This window comes from Thamnophis sirtalis, unplaced genomic scaffold (genome assembly GCF_051295495.1).
Source record: "Thamnophis sirtalis isolate CommonGarterSnake01/CBP01778 unplaced genomic scaffold, rThaSir2_p1.2 scaffold_11, whole genome shotgun sequence".
NCBI lineage: Eukaryota > Metazoa > Chordata > Lepidosauria > Squamata > Natricidae > Thamnophis > Thamnophis sirtalis.
The window spans coordinates 30,536,141-30,556,989 of record NW_028261391.1 but is presented as its reverse complement, the minus strand read 5'-3'; the positions used below and the strand labels follow the sequence as shown (position 1 = coordinate 30,556,989).

At 37.4% G+C, this 20,849-nt stretch overlaps 1 protein-coding gene across 1 annotated transcript in view; it reads right to left on the bottom strand.

Moving 5' to 3' along the window:
- Window positions 1-12,922: 12,922 nt before the first annotated feature.
- Window positions 12,923-20,849, bottom strand: part of DNER (delta/notch like EGF repeat containing) — a 132,937-nt gene continuing 125,010 nt past the window's right edge. The window contains exons 11-13 of the mRNA XM_087725450.1: window positions 20,580-20,711; window positions 15,735-15,981; window positions 12,923-13,977 (exon numbers count right to left, since the gene is read on the bottom strand). Coding sequence (XP_087581576.1) covers window positions 13,866-13,977; window positions 15,735-15,981; window positions 20,580-20,711 — 491 coding nt within the window. The 3' untranslated portion in view covers window positions 12,923-13,865. The remainder of the gene's footprint in view (window positions 13,978-15,734; window positions 15,982-20,579; window positions 20,712-20,849) is intronic.

Here is a 20,849-nt window from a genome sequence, read left to right as displayed (position 1 = left end):
TCATTGCTTAAAATATTGGAAGAAGCCCATGAAACCCTATTAGGCTTTTGCAGTGGAAAAAGAAGCTGTCTTTCCAAATGCCTAAATGCTTGTACAGGGACTGCAGGATGCTATCTTTCCCAGGTTCAGAAACAGACTAAGTTATTAACGTGCACCAATCTTCCTTAACTTGATGCTCCTCTAGATGTGTAGACCAACTTTTGGAATCTCATTGTAGAATAGCCATGACTAACAATTGTTGGAACTGGAATCTACTTAACTATATTGAGAAATTAAAAAAATTGTGAACTGGAACCTTTTTTTAAATGTATATTATGCTTACTATTATACAACATTTTATTGGTTTGTACTTTATTCTTCCCATGGTAATTATTGATAGTCATGTGTAATTATTTCAAGGTGTGACTTCTCACACTTCTTTCATTATAATGATGGTGAATAGATAGTTGGTCCGATTCTTGTTGCCTCTAAACAAGGCAGAGAAAGGCTTATCTGAAACCTTGGAAAGGTCTGCCTGTCAGTGGTCAGATTTAGAAGTAATGGTATAACATGATTTATTTAGCTAATTTCTGGCTTGCTTGTATGTATTAGTCCTATCTGGCTTGCAAATTGTGGTCCCTTTCTGTTAACAATGCCATGATGTGAAACAGTGGGTCAGAGTTGGCTAGCAAATAATATTGAACCAGATGGATAATAATTATTTATGTCTTCAAGTCAGTTTTGGATTCCTGGCGGCTGCCTGGACTAGTTCCTGCAGTTTTCTTGGCAAGGTTTTAAGTAAGTGGTTTGCCATTGCTACTTTCTTAGCCTTTTTCATAGCACTGAGAGAGAGAGTGGCTAGTCCAGGATCAGGAACCCATCAAGTGTCCCAGGTTCTAGCCGGGTGTTTTAACCATTTACCAAATTGGTTCCCAAGTAGATAATATATTAATGTGATAGTTCTCAACTGCCAGTGAAAAGCTGGTTTTCCAAGACTATTACTGCCAAGAAATCACAAGGCATTACTACTACTGTCAATTTTCATGATATTTGTTGTTTGAAGCAATGGTCTTTCAATCCTACTACTTAAGGCATCTATGAAGCAGCTATTTATCCTGGAAGTATGCAGAGCAGTGGTGGGTTTCAAAAAATTTGGAACCTCTTCTGTAGGTGTGGCCTGCTTTCCGGGTCCACTGGTGGAACCTCTTCTAACCGGTTTGATAGATTTGACGAACCGGTTCTACTGAATAGGTGCGAACTGGTAGGAACCCACCTCTGGTGCAGAGTATGCACTTTATGAAATTATTATAAGGAAGAAAGCATCTCAACTAGGTACTTGAAAATATAAAGGAAGAAGGGTAAATTGTAAGCCAAATACACCAATGGTCAGAGAAAATAATGGCTATTCTCAAAACAAAGGTTGATTCCTATGGATAAAGTAATCTTGGGTCTCAGTATACAGTACAAAAGACATCAGTGGTAAAAGGAGAAAGGTGTAATGATTAAAATGCATGAAAAATGTGTGAATTGTATAAGAAACTCACATTATTAAGGATAATACTATTTTTTATAAATTCAGCTCAAAACATTTCCCTCTCAATGCCTTTGCTTTCAGCCTTTGTCTGGTTTCACATATCATTATAATCCAGGACACAGTCAACCAACTACTTTATGGCATCACACAATGTGTGAAGGCAGTCTCCAATACAGCCAAGTGCCGAATTAGAGACTATAAAACAACCTCAAAGTCAGTAGGAAATAATTTGGACTGCAGTTGCAGTGATTGGGTGGGGGAACCCTCCTAGGATCTCAGTATGTTTTTGTTTTTAATTATTGTCAGAGCAATTACTCTCCTGTTGCTTCAAACTAATTTGTAGATACTAAGAGTTTAAAAGAATAGCCATGAAAAACAGGAGCTTTTTTGTTACTGGTTTGAATATCTGAACCATTTGTTACTTTCATCCAATTAGAAACAAGTTTCTTAGTTAATTGCATTATTTCACATTCTCTACCAATTTTTTTGAATAATGTACAGTGTCAATATGTTGTATCTCACCTTGCTAGTGGAATATGGGCAACAAAATAATATCAAACAAAGTGATTTCTAGCTTAGAAGTCCTAACTTGTATTATTAGGCTAAGCCTGAACCTTGCCTTTGAACCAAAATAGGCAAAAACTGACAGAAATTGTCTGGGAGTGCTACATTTGGTATTAAAATTTACAACAACATGTAGATTTCCCCCCCCCTCCCTTGATAAAAAAAAGCATTACGTGAAAGTCTCAATTGAGCAAAGTCATGATGTGAGGCAGAGATAAATATTTATGGCTGCATATGTTGATGGAGAAGATTGCAGTTTAGAATCTAAGAGAAATAAAGTTCATGAACTAACAAGTGAAAAGAAAAAATAAAGAAAAACTTGTTATGTTATGATTTTAAATCTTTAAAAGAAAGGATGAAAATGGCCTGATATTGTGGATATGTGGGCAGTGAAAGAAACAAAAGTGAAAATACAAAAAAAAAATCGGAAAAAAAAACCCATGACTCCAGTATATAAAATATTAGAAGACAGCTCTCCCAGAAGAATGAATAGAAAATGATGATAGGGAAAAAAGTATGTAGAAGCTACTTGGAACGGAATGAAAAGAATTGTGAATTTTTCTCTCTAATGTAAGGTAGTCAGAGTGAATGGAGGAATTATAGAGAAATTAGTTTGTTAATGTCATCTATGTCTGTCTATTTGGAAAGTAAAATATAAATTTTAGCCTAATCTGAGTTCAGCCAAACATTCCTTGGACTGATAATTTGCAGTCCTGGTTACTGCTAGAAAAAATGTTAATAGAGGAAAGAAAGATTATTCTTTGTTGATTTAGAGAAAGGATACCATAAAGTGAATAGATTTCATTTATTTATTATATCAGTTTTTATAACACAACTCAATCTGAAGATTCTAGGAGGTATACAATAGACTAAAAATAGAAAAAGAAACAAAGACAAAGCATACTATTAATAAATGGCCCCCAGATGACTGCCATAGACAGTTAGTTCTCATTAAAAGAACAATGAAGTTTTCGTGGCTTTATGAAATGCCTAGAAGGATGAGGATTTATGAGCCTTCATGCCAAGGAGTTATAAAATTATGGGACTGCAGCAGAGAGTGAAGATTGTAAGTCTTCTTACAATGTACTTACTAGTTGGACAAATTCATCCTTGGTAAAGTGATGTCTGATGTCAGCCACTACTTCTCTGTATAGGACTTTGTAGGTAATAATAAGCATTTGGACCCAGAGCCAGAAACTGGGCAGTAGCAACCAATGCACCTTTAGTACTCTACAGCAAAGGGGTTGACCTGGCACACTATAGCTGCTGCTACGTTGTAGCTTAACTGCTGCATACTGGACTAACCACAGTTTCTGAGTGGTCTCCAAACACTGTCTTCATGAAGTACTACTTAGAGCAATCCAACTAAGTGGTGATTGAAGAATGAATTATGTCAATAAAGGATGTTGCAACTGATGCATCAGTCAGAGCCGAGCAAAGCATCTTTGGCTCCCGCCATAACCATGCTATTTAAGCAGCAGCCATGTATCCAAGAGGTTTTCCAACTCAGAGATCCATTGGAGAGGATTGAATAGCAACATCACTATCTGAAGGAAGAGTTAATAATTAAGCAAAAGAGGAAATCCAGAATAATTGTGGAATCCAGAATGGAATTGATGAAAATTTCACAATGAGACAGAGAAGTTTGACAAAAACAAAGCACCACACAAAGATGCAATGGAAGTAAGGATGGTTTGAAAGGATAGAAATATATCGTAAGCACTATTGTAAACCAGTCTTAACTCTTTTCCTTATCTCGTGTCTTTAATGTCTTTAGCTTACTATTTCATACTCTGAGTTCTAAATAGCATTGCTTGTTCTGGAAGGGATTAGCCTAATGGCCATGTATGCAAACATAATCTACAGTTAATTCATTGGAATAAAGTTCTAGAGTGATTCTTAATCCTCCCAGTGCCACATACAACAAATTTTCACTGCATTTCTGCTAGAAATTAGTTCCCAAAAGGCGAAGCTGAAATTATTATTTCTTATGGGAGAAAAGACCAAACTGTAACAGCCATTATTTATGTGTCTTCCAAATCATAACTTGAATTTAAAAATAAATCAGTCTTCTAAAGAGATTCAATTGCAAAAGCCAAGAAAAAAAAAAGGCTGCTCAGGTTTTCATACCAAATTATTTGGCCATTGCATTGCTAGCTTTTTACATTAATATAATGCAGGTGCTGCATCTGCCACATATTATATATCAATTTCATAGCAACATTTCCCAGCCATTTCTCATGAATATGTTTTTCCTACCAGCACACTACTGCATTTAAATCTATGCAGAATCTTTAAAATTGAAATTTTGTGCAGGTATGGAAGACACATTGCTGATGAGGTATGAGACTAAGCAGAAGTGCACATCACTGTATTCCTAGAAAACACAGCGTTCTGTTTTTGGTTTCAGAAGATAACTGTCAGAACCCTATTGCTTCTTTTACTACTTTCATTAGAGGTTGGTTACTATGGCAACCAGGCATCTCTCATTGACCTGTCTAGGTATCAGAAGAATTTATACTTGCATTGTTCAACCAGGTGTTTGTGGTATTCAAGAACACCATAGAGTTCAACCTTTTTTTTTCTTTCTCCTTCTGAACCGTAGTTTCAAAGGTGGCTGCTGTATTAATGCAAATAAAGCAACTTAAGGCTAAAATTCTATGTAAACCTGGAAACAAGCCAATTGAAGACAACAAAATGTCTACAAGTAGGTTCATATGATCAGGCTTATGTACATTAGACTTTAACAATGATAAAACCTATGTCCATATGTGTAACACAGACATATGTCAGACATACCATTAGAAAGGAAACTCTTGTGTTCTTCATTTAATTGTATATTACCAAATTTAACTTTCTGATGAGATCTAATATTCCAAGAAGGCTGAGGTGAAGGACTCTAATTTAACATAGTCCCCATCATTAGAGTGCCCATTTCCTGGAAGGCAAAAATGATAAGTCTAAAAATACACGAAGTTCAAATTACAAGCCACTCTGTGATTGCATAATTATATCTTTCAATTGGAATCTTTCTAATGCTTTCATCCCATACTGCCAGTATACAAAGTCCATTCAAGCCAATAATTCATTTTCTTTCAGTATTTCTCATCAATATTCATTATCTCACTAACTCTAATTTTCTCATGCAGAGTATATTTATCCATGCACATCCATCCTTCCCAGTTTTTCTTCGGCTTTGGTTTGTTTCACAGCTCTCCTTAGCTTTCCCATTGCCCTCCACTCTTTTCCTTCATCTGTCCACCTTCTCACATCTTAGACCTGGATGTGTTCCTGCTTTCTTTTGTTATGCTTTCAGCTTTAGACATTCTTGCAATAAAGGAAACCACATTTTGCCTCTAATTTGGCCAACATTAATGTCTACTGTGTTTCACTGGGATCTATATGGCAAGATAGTCCTATTTCTGGTAAATATGTTTATCTTAATTATTTGATCACAATCTTATTCTCTATTATTTGAATAAAAACCCAACTAAATCCAATTAAATGATTGGTTTAATTACTATTATTCGATTATTGTAGGATTATTTGACTTGCTGCCTTCATCACCAGAGCTAATTCATCCAGAGAAAGCAATTTTGTTGCTCCAAAATACTTAGCAGAACAGAGCTAAATGATTGTTAATTGTTAATAAGATAGATTGTTAGCCATTAGCCACTATCCACCTCTGTAGTTGATCGTAACTGCAAAGTATTGTTTTCACAATAATTGAGATTTCAATAGCTGACACCTTTACCAATTTGAAGCAGGAAATTGCACAAAGTTTTCTTTAAAGCACTGCAGTATGTATTATCTGAACCAATCTATCTTCAAGAAAACCTTTTCAAACTCAGTGGCCAATGAAATCTTATGTAAGCAAAGTGGCTGCAACAGCTGGAAGGCATTTCTGACTAAAAGATAATATGCATCTCATAACAGCTAACTCACTACAGAGTTTACATTTTGCACTTACTAAAATAATAACCTTTCAAACCATTGGATGTACACATCCATATGCAGGTACCAAATAATGTAATAAGGTTGTTTGCTCAAAAATTAAGCATGCATATTTGATGATGGAAACAAAACCAGCAAACATTGCAATTCATATATTGCAAAAAAAAAATCTTTCTCTATAACCAGCCAGGTTTTGTGAGGGTTGGTGCAGCAGAAAGATACTATACTACTGAAATATATTTTTTCATCTTTCTTGCTATTATCAATAAATTAAATTTAGAATGTATATTGAGAAAGGTGAAAAGCATGACAACCTATAGTCTTCCTGACAATTAGAATTGTATTTCTAATCAAATTCTAAGTTTCTAATAAAGGTAAATGTTTATGGGGATTCTCTGTCATCCAGGTCATGGTTGTCCCAAAAGTGTTTTTTCAAGAGGCAAATTGGACTTTCAGGTTTTTCTTCAAAGACGTTTCACTTCTCATCCAAGAAGCTTCTTCAGCTCTGATTGAATGGTGAGGAATGGAAGAATTTATACTTTCTAATAAAGCATTTTACTTGCTGTTTAGTTATTTTATTACACAGAGTCCACAAGGTATACCTAATTCTGCATGAAGAGCTTAAATATTTTCCATTCAAATATTAACATGCATAAATAAAGGTGCTAAAGTTAGAGGATGCTGCACCATATGGGTAAAACAATTTTGGCAGAAATGCTTTTGTTATATGATTAGTGCTATTGGCTACATTTCACATATAACAGAAGGAAAGTTAAAAGCTGTCATGTGGTATGAATATTGGAAGTGCACAGATGGCAGTGTCAACAGGCAAATAGATTTTACTATATTTGGTAACTTATTTTCCTAGACGTTATGCTCAATCTCTCTGTGGGTAGTTTTACACATTGCACAAAGCCCTAATGTGTTTAACTGAAACTAGTTGAATCTGCAAAATTGTTCACCTGTCCTACACAAAGTGTAAGAATAGGTGAAGGAGCTGACAAAACAACAGCATTTCTCAGCCACTTTTCCAGTTGGGGCAAGGTATAAAATTATATTCTGAAACCTAGCAAGCAAGCTGCACCTCAAATCACATGTGGTTTCCTGGAGATGTTTCAGAAAGGCCTTCAGAAAGCAAGTACCATGTGTAATTTGGAGAATTGGGGAGGCATCCTTCCCAAAATTTTAGAAGGCTTCAAAACCTCAATGTTAGCCCCAGCATCACTAATGCTGCAAGGAGAGCCACTGTGAAGAGTGGCCAAAAGGGCAGAGATGGAGGAGAGTAAAGTGCTGACAAGCAACTAACACTACAGCTGTAACTTCAAGAACCAGGCATAATTACCATTTGTTCAGTGCTAACATAACATGGTTGCTGCATGAATGGTCTTTAAGCAAGGACTACCTTTATTGTATTAAGGAATTAACAGGTCCTTCCTCAAATTAGAGACTTTTGGATGGGGGAATAAATTGGAGAAGCTTAAGAAAGATATCAATGTACTGTATATTCATAGTTGTTATATTTATATAACTTGGTTCCATCTCATTTCTCCTTTTCCATTATATTTTAAAGACTGATTTTTCAATTATACATTTTTAGCTACACTATATTGTGTATTCTTGCCATCCACAAATCATCCAGTACTTATTTTTAACTTCTAGTTTTGAAAAATATTTCTAAATAATATTGATTTGTGTATGCACATTCTTCATGTCAGACATGGTTGCATCATTGCAGTCAATCACATTTTGGAGTTATGTTTTGGGTAGTCAGGATTCAGCTGTGATTTCTAGAATTTGGAGGCTTGCTTTTTCAACCATTCTTACTCTATAGCTGTTTCTTGGAACCCTTTCCAAAATGAATCTGAGTAAAGTTAATGAGTCTTTGGAGCTAAATTTAATCCCTTGTTGGTGTTCCCATAAAATTTTAATCTCTCTTCCATTTGATCCAATATCTAAGTGAATTAAAAGACTTAAAAGATTTGAATTAATTTCTATGAAATTTGATACATTTTGTCTCCTGAAAATTCCATCTGATCATAGAAAACAAAACATAGGAATCATTAATACCGTGTATCCCCAAAAATAAGAAAGGGCCTTCTTTTCTTTTGACCCCCAAAATAAGCCCTTGGGCTTATTTTTCGGGAGGCCTTATTTTTGGGGTGCAGGAGGTGGTGAGCATGGTCACCTCAGGGCTGCTGCTGTGTTGCAATATTTTCAGGGAGGGCTGATTTTCAGGGCAGAGCTTATTTTAGTGCATGCACTCAAAAGCCCGATTGGGCTTATTATCTGGAGAGGTCTAATTTTCAAGGAAACAGGGAACTATGCTAAAAGAAGTATCTCTGGTTGTCCCAAATGGTATTTAATGAACCAGTATGAGAAACTCCTCAAATCTAATATAAAACCTATTGAGTAGCTTTCTGAGAAAAATAATTAGCTACAAATTATATGGTTACTTGTAATATAATACTATCTTGCACTAATTAGAGTTTATAGAACACATTATTTCAGCTTGCATTTGTGTTCAGATGCTAGATGTGAAATGTGCCCAGATTCTCCACACTCTTATTCTCTTGCATGAGAGAACATACAAATTGCTTCTGGCTTCCATGTTATTAATTTCCTGTGAAAGTTCTTGTAATTGTAGACAGTTTGCAGTAAATCGATGAAACATGGATTTGATATAGCTACTTTAAATGTCCTTAATTGAACATTAGGTTGGAGATCATGGACTGGATGTCTTAGCATAAATTAAATCTTTAAAAGTAGCAGTGAGATGGTTAGAGAACACTTTCCTATAACATCCTAAATATTTCCATTCCACATACCAATGTTTTTCTTTAGTGTGATGAAAATACAGGCCTCCACAATTTCCCTTCTCTTTTATTGGTTTGTATGGAGGTCAGACCTTGATGTAACCATGAATAAAAAGAAAGTTCCTCCATCTCCTATATGGCAGTTGTCAGGCCCCAATCCACTTTTAGAAATTGCAGGGGGTATCTAACCACAGTCTTGTCTTATGTTTAAGTTCTGTAAGCAGCAAAAGCTATGCGAAATTGATACATTTTAGTTTAATTGCTTATGTTGAACATACACCGGATAATATATTCTTCTTAACATTCTGAACCAAAATGTTAACCAGATATGCAGGATTCAAGATGATTGTCCCAACTACTAATTATTCAGGAGGTGGAGATCTCAGATAGCATAGCCAGATTGGAGATACTGGCTATGGAACTCAAATAATTTCTTCAAGGCCATGATGCCATGATACCTCTCCCTCCTTGCAGTGCTTGGATGCTGTTAAGGGCTGGATGGGGATCAACAGGCTGGAACTGAACCCTGGCAATACAAAATGGTTCTGGGCGTGGAGTTCTTTGGTCAATAGAGAATTGCCATCTCCGGTCTTGAATGGATGACACTGTTCCAAACAGTGTATCAACTTTTCATGTATCAACAACTCCAACTCATGCCCTAGTCACCTCCTGTGTTAATTATTGCAATGGGATCTACATGGGGCTGCCTTTGAAAAGTATCCAGAAGCAGGAACTGCATTAGTTGCCAATTTGTTTCTGGGCCCAATTCCAAGTGCAGGTTGTTACCTTTAAAGCCCTACATGGTTTGGAACCAGGTTATTTGAAGGACCGTCTTTTCCCAGTCACATCTACCCATCAGAGCTAGATGAACCAAGAAGAAGGGTCCTCTCCATAATATTCCCTCCATGTGGAACATCATCCCTGCAGAGATAGGATTGGACTCCACTTTGACACTCTTTTGAGAGGCCTTGAAGACTTGGTTTTGCCAACAGGACTGGGAACTGCAGACTGAATGGAGCCCATAAAATGGCTTATTTGATTGATTGATTGATTGATTGATTGATTGCTATCACCAGGGGAGTGCAGGATCATTGCTCATTATTGTTTTTATGTTGGGTTTTTATTTTTCTAAAGCCTCCCAGAGGCACTGAGAATGAGTTGGGCCATATAAATTTTCTTAAATAAATAAACTGAAATTTATCTTACTTTACTTGTGTTATAAGTTATAGTATATTATTTTAGCCAGATTATGCTTCATCCTTATATATTTTTATTACTATTATTTTACCTTTTAAATTGTTCTTGTCTATGACCATAGTGCTTAACTGAGCTATGCCAAAGTAAACAATAGTCAGTTTCTTTTTCTAGGTACAACAGAAATGTGATACAAGAGAAGTTTTGGGTTTTCTGCAATGGATTTTAATGACATTTTCAAAGATGGATGTATTGTGTACTTACCCTCCTCCCAAATGTTCAAAGCCTGCTAATGAATCAATAAAGTACCCATACAGGCAAAAATCAATATTCTAAATGTAGCATGAAGAAAGGTCCCTTTATATTAGGAAAAAGCCAGAATTAAATGAGAACTGAAAACTATGAAAGAGCAGAAAGATTGGTATATTATAGTTAAGGTTGTCACTAACATAGATCACAGTTGTTAGACAAGCAAAACCTAAGAGATATTTTAAAGACTGGAGAAGGCTTGTGGATAAAGTAATAAATGAAAATTATATTTTAAATTATAAGTTATACTTAATTTAAAAAAAACAAAGATTCCTTGCAAGGAATTAAAATCTCTTCTATACTGAACATGGATCATAAGATATTTATTTGTGTTCTAAAACCCCATTTCAGTTCTATAAACCATTTGTAAATTATAAACCTTTAAAATCATGGTATTTGGTGTATATTAAATCTAACAATTAATAAATAAAAATATTGCAAAAACAAAAATATCGGGAAATTACTTTGATATTTTCAGAAAAAATTAAATTTTACTTACTAATATAGTATACCAATGCTTTCTGCTAACCATTGATATACATATATACATTGCATGAGGCTTTTGGACAACATAAATCACAGCCATGAACATACCGAGTAGCAGTTCTCTTCAACTCCATAATAGAATGATAATGATACAGAAATGCCATTTAGAATTGTTATGCAGCTTCTAAAAATGATATATTGGTATAATTATGTCCTAAAACTGTTCCATCTAATCCATGCTGTCTACTTCAGTTGGCAGTTGTCCACTTAGGATTCAAGCAGATGTCTCTGACCATGTCTCTCTGCAATTATTTTACTAAAAATACAACATATTTTATCCCACTTCAGCTGCAACTGAGAAATAAGGTGAGGATGCTACCGTGTTTCTCCGAAAATACGACATGTCCTCATAATACAGCCATGCCACATCTTTCTGGTGGGCAAAATTATAACCCCCCCCCCTACATATAAGCCCCATGGACAACCCCCACATTCGGCCAGGCAGAGCACTGCTCACCAACCTAGCAGTATCCCAAAGGTGCCAAACCGCGGAAACCTGGAGGGAGGCAAAGGTGATTGCATTGCTTGGTGCCCTCGGGATACCATTAGGTTGGTGAGCAGCACTGTGCCTAGCTGAAGAGGGGGGTTGCTGGGTGACTGCTCTCTTGCGAACGGGCTCCCAAAGAACCGGGCACAGCCTTATGGGCGAATGGCTGCGTTGTGCTGTTGCAGCAGCACAACACAACAGCCATGAAGTGACCACGCTCACGCCACCCAGCAAACCTCCTTTGCATCCGGGCACAGCACCATTCACTGACCTAGGGGTATTACCAAGCCGTGTGAGTACCTATTCGTCGCCGCCCGGATCTCGCGGCTTGGCGCCTTCCAAATGCCAGTTAATGGTGCTCTGCATGGCTGGACAGGGGGGGTTGTGCAGCTGTTCCCTTTCGCATACCCACCTCCCAGCCTCATGATGCATGGCCCAGTTCTCATTAAGGACCCAGGGCACATCCATCGCTACCGCCATCCCACCCTGGCTTTTTCCGCAGCTTCCAACCCGAGTCTTTTGGCAGTGGCCGCTCTGGGCACATGCTCTATGGTTGTGGGCCAGCTGTCTGCAGAGCGTACAACCATAGAGCATGCGCCCAAGCGGCCCAAAACAATAAACCCTTCCCCCATAATAAAGTCCAAGCCATATTTTGTAGGTAAAAAGAAAATAAGACCATATCATATTTTCAGGGAAACACGGTAGTGAAACAACATCCTATGAGTTATCCTGTATTAATCAGTACACACAGACAAGAACTTTTGATTGTTTATATTCAATTACTCTCTCTTTCTCTCTCTCTCTTTCCTATCTGCTGGCCTTACTTCTCCTCCCCACTGCCATTTGGTCTCCCTATGAGATGTAAACTTTAGGTCTTTTCCCACTATTGTATCCCTAATGCATTGCTCTCTAAGTGCTTTCAACTCATCTATCAAATTAAGCATACCAAAGAATAGAGTGCTGTAATGGTCATTGTAGACTACTGTCTACAATAACCATTACATTCTGGGTATCTGGTCCATTCATCCTGACTACTTCAGATCCCTCAAAATAATGGGTATATGACAACTACTTAAAGACCTTACTAAAGATATTACTCTCTTAATAAAATATAACTACCTTGGGCATACTTAGTTAATAAATATTGCATATTTTGAAGCACAGAAAAAAAAACCCACCATTCAGCAGGAAATATATATGTAGAAAGAAAGCAAAGAAAAATATAGTAGAAAATAAAAGTTGTGCATCTGTAGGTTTTGTTTTGAGATGAAGGAAAACAGTCCCAATCACATTATTATATTGTGTTCAAAATCCACACTTGTGCTAAATGGAAGTTGCTCATATTACAAACAATATGAGCCAACTCCACATTATACAAACCAAAAATATGTTACATTTTAAAATGTTCAAAATATATAAATAAAATGGTACTGGTTCTCAAGACACCATGACTGGTTTACATTATAATTATAAGGCATATGGCTTACATTCAAGGGCACTCACTAGCCGTAACAGCTGAAGGCAAAACAAATGAGATGCCACTTGAATTGGTCACATTTATTCAATATTCTTTGAAATGAGCAAAAATCTTGAAACACATAAGCAGTCAAATAGAGCCACAAAAATCCCACATGTGTAAATAAGATGTACTATGAAAATTACACAATATTGTAAACAAAAGTAATACTTTACGTTAACATTTGAGAGACAAACTGTTCAAATTATATGTTTTGTTTACTTGCACTATTAAAAAAAACTGGACTTTTTAAAGCAAACGTGATTCCAATACAAAGATCTAATCCTCAACATTATGAAATCAACCAAAATTAATTTCAAAGCAACAGGAACAACCCCTTTTTTGCCTTAATAGGCACTTCAATGATATATTAATTTTTACAAAGCTTACCTTGAATACCATTACAAAAATGACAAACACCAACTCAAGGCCAAATTTTAGCAGGCTTCAGGAACATAATACAGAAAGATTATCCATGCACAAAAGAGGGAGAAAGCTAATTCATTCAGTTTAAGAATAATAATTTTTACTAAATTCCTTTTCACAAACACAAACATTTCGGACTTCATTTTTTCCAATAATGAATATATCAAGTTTTACATTTTTCCTAAGTCTACTAAGAATGCTGCCACTGTTACATTAAGGAGAAATTTTCATTGCTTAACATATCATATTCTGCCTGTACTCATCTGAGATTGGTAAAAGCAACAACACACTACTTGTTAAGATTAGAGTTTCTAATGCTGAAGTACATTAAAAGAGAAATAATAAATTTCACAAATTCAGTTTAAAATATTTCCTTCAAACAAAAAGCTGCAGAAAACCTGTTCTTAAATAATCTACAGAAAATTCTGGAGCAGCTAAACATTTTAATTTTCATACACTTGCTTCATCTTAAAAATATTGAATTAATTCAGTAGCCCATCCTTTTGAAAAATAATCCCCTCCCCAAAACGACTGTTAAATAGTTTACAAATCTTTTGTTTTAATCAGTGTAACCAAAGGCTTGTCATCAGGGCTGTAATCTTCATAAGCAATTGGAGTTGCATCATACATTGCAGGGCGAGATTTCTTTCCAAATCTAAAATTCAAAAAAAGAAGTGAAGACAGAAGTCGTAGTGGAGTAATACATATATAAAAAAAAAATCTTCCTGGCATTAATCTACAAGATCATTATTTTCAACATTCAAAAGTTGTAATTCTAAAACTCTACTTCAAAATTTTATAGTGTAATTCCATATATTAAAATACTTATAATGAAACTGTAAAAGCTTATGTGATCAATTGTACGCTATAATTAATCCTAAATAGTACTGTTGCTAGCTACACATGGGAAGTGAGGGTCTAAAGATCAGACTTTGAAACAACACCTCAAATATATACAAATCCGTGTACTTGTCCCTACCTTTTTAGTCACTACTTTATTCTTGTTTGGGGGGGTGATGGGCATAGATACACCATTTAGATCAGTGGTTTCCATGCCCCACAGGGGGGCCATTTGATTTTAAATGGGGGCAATTTGAACCTTGTTTAAACCAAGTTAATGGCCTTTTAGGCTTTCTCCGTGTGAGTAGAGTGCACTTCTTCAGTAAAGTAAGAATTATATGTCGCGGGCAGAGAGGAGGGCATTAGGATTTTAGAGATGCTTAGGTGGGGCATGGCCAAAAAAAGGTTGGGAACCACTTATTTAGATTGAGATACATCCCGCTTGACCTGAAGCTTAATATGAAAAGTTTAATTATGTGACAATATCAGTGCCCAGAGTTCTGGAAATTGGGTGGCAATAGACTATATGAATCTAAATATGTATATACATATACTGTATATACAGTATATCTAAATATATTTAGTGTCACAACCCCTGGTATGCCCCAATTATGGGAGGAAGCTAAAGTCTCCCTTTATTTATTTATCAGCACAAATACAACACTATATCTAAATATGTATAGACATATACTCTGTGTGTGTGTGTGTGTGTGTGTGTGTGTGTGTGTGTGTGTGTATGTATATATACATACATACACACACACACACACACACAGTATATAAAGAGGGATAGTTTTGCATAGTGGTTAAAGCATCAGGCAATTATAAACTCTACTTCTACCTTAGGCAAGTGGAATGTAGTGGCTCATGTGGTTAAAATGCTGGGCTGACAATCAGCATTCGGGACCCGAGTGCTACTATATGATGGGGAAAGCTCCTATCTTGTGCTCCAGATCCTTCCCACAGAGCAGTTTGAAAGTGAGTAATCTCAAACAGAGTTAACCAAAGTGGAAACAGATTGATTGCATTAGGTTCTGTGAGGTTCTTGCTCTAAATTGCAGTTGGTAACAAGTCTATGAAGGTTTGATCTTGCATGATCCATAAAGTTTAAAATGGCAATTCATGAAGACTATCATTGTTGAGTTTATAACCTAGTTTTGCATGTTAAAGATATATAGGAATAAAATGTTACTCTATAGTGATTGAATGGTTATATTTCTTATTTAACTACTGCTTGGCCATAGGAATATGTTTGTGCCTGAATGTGTATACACTAGGAAAACAATATTAACCAGTCAGAAATGACCTGCACATCAGGTAGTGTGGCTCCCAAATTGCAGAAGGCAAGTTATATATTAAAAAGCTTGTATAAGCCAAGGGCATTTTTTTAAGGAATAGATAAAGCTCAGGCTACAGGCAGTAGCGTAGGCTTATTCACTAACATAGTTATTTTTTCATTCTTCAAAATTTTTTATGCAGAAGCATTCTATCATTGTCTCTTATAGCATGAATTGGTTTTTCATCCAACTTGCTGTTTCTTCAAAAACAGTGTTCTGTTTCCCCCAAGCATACCTGGCATGTCGGATAGAAGCAATAGCACTGCTGAAGTCACTGTCAATGCTCCTACAGTTGTAGAATTCTTCATAGGCTGGCCTAGATGAACCTTGGTATTCAATACGACTGATGCGACAGATCCCCACAATGAGAATGATCAACATCAGGACAAACGCGACACACAGGGCTCCAATTATGATATACAGAGAATGCCGAGGCATATTTGTCAGACTCTCAGCCACATGCCCTGATTTCCACTGTAGATCTAGAAGAGTGAGGAAAAAAACAATGATGGTATTAATAGCACTTCCATTTCCCTATGCCACAAAAAGCTCATTCCACTTTACTCTCTGCTCATTCTTTTGAAGGCATACTAATCTACATAAAGGTCTACAAAGCTAGCAAAGAACTACAGGTAGTCTTTGACTTATGACCACAGTTGGGAACAGAATTGCTACTGTGTTTCCCCGAAAATACAACATGTCCTGCTAATAAGCCCAGGGCTGGTTTTTGAGGTGGGTATAAATATACGCCCTCCCCGAAAATAAGCCCTAGTGAAAGGGTGCCGTGGCAAGTACAGGAGGAAGCCCTTCCCTTCCCCGGTCACCTCAGCGCTTCTCAGCTCCTTAATCGGATCAGTTGAGCCGATCCGGCCGCCATTCAAAAAACAGCTGATTTGCAGGCGCTGCTCAGGCCGTGGCCTCCAGCAAGTGCAGCTGCTTTTGCCATCGATTACGGCCCAAAAAGCAGCAGGAGGCCAAGTGATGCACCCCACGTGCCTTGCACTTGCCTTCTAAAGGGTACTGTAGGAGCAGTTATCCACAATTTTTTTATCATTATTTCGTGTTGACCCACGTGGCCCAGTGAGCCACATGGATTGTGACAAAATAAGGGTAAAAAAATTGTGGATAGCTGCTGCTACAATACCCTTCGGAAGGCTGGCTTGAGTCTCCTGCTGCAAAAGTGGCTGTGCACGAGACTGCTTTTGGGAGAGGAGGCAAAGGGGAAGCAATCCGCTTCATCTCACCCTTGCCCTCAGCTCCCCCTCCCTTCGGCTGAGCTTAAGCAGAGAAGTGGCCTGCAGGGTTTCAGGAGCAAAGTTGAGGCTGAAAGGAGTCAGGGCAGGAAATGTCCAGTGCGGCCCCAGCGCTCTTCTTTCCTTGGAAACGGAATCTTGGGAGTGGAAAATGGTATTCCCAGGAAGGGTGGCTATGTCGGTATGTGTATAAAAAAGACAAAGCGAGGGAGCCTGCAGCTGCGGATTAAGGAGCTTTGTGAAACGTTACGCCTACACACAAAGTTTGGCAAGGGAGGGAGAAGATATACTTCCCTCTCTTGGCAGTGTTTTGCGGGAAATATTTGAGAATCAGCCAGAGAGAAGGAAGAATGAGCCCTGCGAGGAGATGCTGCCAACACTGCTGCCTGCAGAGATACAGACAGAGCAAAGTTTATTGAAGACCTTTCCGGCCACCCCACAAGACTATCTGAAGGGGGGGGGGAGATTTCCTGCACATCGGCAGTGGCGTCTTCTCACAAGGCTTCTTCTGACATCCCCAGTTATATAGATTTCCATGCCTTCCTTTACGGGATGTTGCTTCGCACCTGGGACATTGGGAGAAGCCCTGTGAGGAGACGCCACTGCCAATGTGCAGGAAATCCTCCCCCCCTGCAGATCATCCTTTCAAAACGTAGTTTCACCAGGATGAAGAGGTGGCTGGAGGCAGCATTTGCGTTAGGTTGGGCTCTCTTTGCAAGGCAGACGATCTGGGGAGCAAGAGATTTAGGAAGTGTGGGCTGGCGTGGGTCCGTTTCTCCAGTGAAGCATCTGATTCATCCCCAGGGGTGAACGTTTCACCCTTCGTCATCTCACTGCCCTGGCTTGGAAGCTGCAGAGGAAGCCTGCCATGCCCAGTGAGTGGGGGAGAAGTGACAGCACACCTCTCACTTCTCCCCCACCCAACCTGCCACCCATCTCACTAAAGAGACAGTAGAGAAGGGAAGCAGCCTGGATTCTGTTAGCATTGGGGCAGGGTGGGAGGAGTTGGGCTGCGAGACACACGTCCTACCCGAGACGTGCAACTCCGTCGTGTTCCTCACTGTTTTGTCCATGGAAGTTGAACTCATGATATATATTTTTTTACAGGGTGCTTCCATTTCACCAAACAGCTTCTAGACTACTTCTTTTCCTTCTCGCTTAGCCAAAAAAGAATTTTGTTCTGTGTTCTGTTCTGTTCTGTTCTATTCTATTCACATGTATGGTTTGTCCACACAAGTCTGAAAGTGACCTGTGGCCCAAGACAATTACAGGATTTGGTATCTATTCAGACTACTTTTCAGTTAAAACTGTATTTGCATTTCTCGTTCTTTCAGGAATGAATCTGGTAAGGTGGAAAAGTACTAGCACTGATGATGTTACCTAATTAGGAAGATGAAACGTATGATAATGAAACATCTGCTTGAAAACAAACAAGCTCAGAGAGCACCAAGGACCCTTCAAGATGGAAGAATAGCTCAAATAAAGTAATGTTCCCTTTTGGGCTACATATCACTGTTATTTGTAATCTATATTAAACCTGTGAAGTTTTTTAAATATTGGATTAAACTAAGGTTTTGAACTTTTTGCTATCATAGAAGATCAGCTTCAGTAGGCAATAAAGGCATATGGTCCCGGCAATCTATCTCTTTCTTACAACTTGCATAATATTGTCATTACAATACATAATACTGAAGCACTGCATAGAATGCATTTTTCAAGGATTATTTTATGTCTCAGGATATTAAATCCAGCTGTCAGTCAGCCTATTGTCTATCACTGAAATAAATTGTCATTCACCCTTGGATAGTTTCCAGACTCATAACAAAACACACATTAGAAATGAGAAAAAAACTCGTAACTACACCCCAGATGCTAACAAAACCTAATATAAATTTTACACAGCTACAATATTATTTTTAGCCTTCCCATACTAATTATACTATGGATGAATTAATGGCCTTTTACTTGTTAAATCTAGGTGAGTTAGGAAAACCTTGTGTAGAATGTTGGTTTATTCTTTAGTTCAAACCTATTCAAAAATAAATAATGCAGTGAAAAGTCACAGAACCGAGGATGCAGAGGTGAACGACTACTGCATGTCATTTCTTAAAATATAGCAGCTTGGAAGAATGAATTTTATGATTAAGAGAGGAAAGTTTCCTCAAGCTTTTCATACCACTTTCCTGCAGTAAACATGGATTGAGGATGAGGTATTGTATCTGTAGGACTTAATTCATTTGTTCTATTTATCAGTAGGATAAAATGGGAAAATATGAGCTATTTCTATTCAGTTGACCCGAACATGCAGCTATTCATTATAGAATCCCTAGCCAGCAATACAATTCTTATCTCTTTTAATTTATATTGAGTTTTATGTTTGCTTTTTCTTGAAAACTAGACATCACTACTCTAAAATGTTAGAAAGCATTGTTATAAAGGAGACATGAATGACTTGGATGCCTGCTGGTGAGGTAGGTAGGAGCTGAAGCTGGCAGGTCAGCCCTTTCATCACTGGAGAGAGAGGACCCTTGGGGACATGCTGCGATGAGGAGCAAGGGTGCATTTTCCTTGCGATCTATGGCTCCCTTTATTCCCCCTCCCCTCAGCATACTGGCAGGTAATTCCACAGGTCAGCCAAGAAAGAGGAAGGATGATTTCTGAGGGCAACAGTTGTTGAAACAAGACAACTCAAGTGGGTTAATTTGCAGAATGCCAGGATCCATGCCGCATATCCAATTTTACAAAATCAAAGCAAGGGTGGGTTCTGGCTTCTTTTACTGCCGGTTCATTCAGGGACACGCTTTGTGCGCATGCGTGCTTGATGCATGCTATGTGCGCATGCACAGAAGCAAAAAACAAGATGGCGGCACCTATGGTGCCGCTGATAGAACCGGTTCAGACACGAGTTACTTCCTACTAGGCTGAACTGGGTCGAACCAGTAAGAACCCACCTCTGAATTGAAGGTACAAACAAACAGATATTAGAATTTTAGTAGTATATAGATGAGGGAAGATGTTACCATCTGAAAATTGCATATGGACTAGCTTCTTTGTTATAAATCATAAGCAAAAAATTGGAAAAGATTCTGGGTTTTTTTTTTTTTTAGTTTAATGTCATCTCATAAAAGTTATGTGGTACTTTTAAACCTCAGTAGAAGTGGGTGCTTTTCAACTCATATCAAAATGTCTATGCAATTTAGAGGACAATTTTGCTTTTATTGGTTAATTGTTGAACTGGTTTAAGTTGAAATCACTTGCAAACTACTTATAGTTTATATACCAACACTACGTCTCCCATTTATAATATCCTATGAAGTAAATAAAATTAAAAAGCAATATATAAAATCAGGGGCAACTGTAAAAGAGTATCACTTTACAGTTTTTCCATATACATGGAATATAAAGTCAATCACAGCTATTAAAAAGCTGGGCAGACAATAAGATATGAATTCCTAGGATACTTCTAGCACTGGTTCCTGGAAGCTTAACATAGATTAGATTAGACAGAATATTCCAACAGTGTCATGATCCACACATGCTTTCTTGGAAGTATTTGCTACTTACTATTATTTTTTTAAAACTGCATTAATGTCTGGGACCATAATTTTGTAGGAAATCCTTTTCCAAGTCTTCAGGAATTTCAACTACATTCAGACATGAAGTCTGCAAAGAACTGCCACAGTTATAGTATTATGGGAGACATACTGTGCAGAGTGTCTTATGATGACATTACAAACTCCTGTTAACTCTATTTGATTAAATACTAAAATAAATATGTTACATAAAAACAATACTTCTATGGTTCAAGTAGTAATAAATATACTCACGTATTTCACAGTTTGCACCAACCCATCCGCGTGGGCAATGGCAATTATAGCCATTAGGTTGATCTATGCACAGTCCTCCATGGCGACAAGGGTTACTCTCACAGTCATTTATGTTGATGTCACATTCTTCACCTTAAAACAGGTAAGAAAGACAGTTTTCTATTGCAACTGTAGAAGTAAAATGGTATACATGGTGATCTTTCTACATATCATGTTGATTTGTATATATATATTTCTATATTTGTATCTGTGACTAAAAAGTAACATATT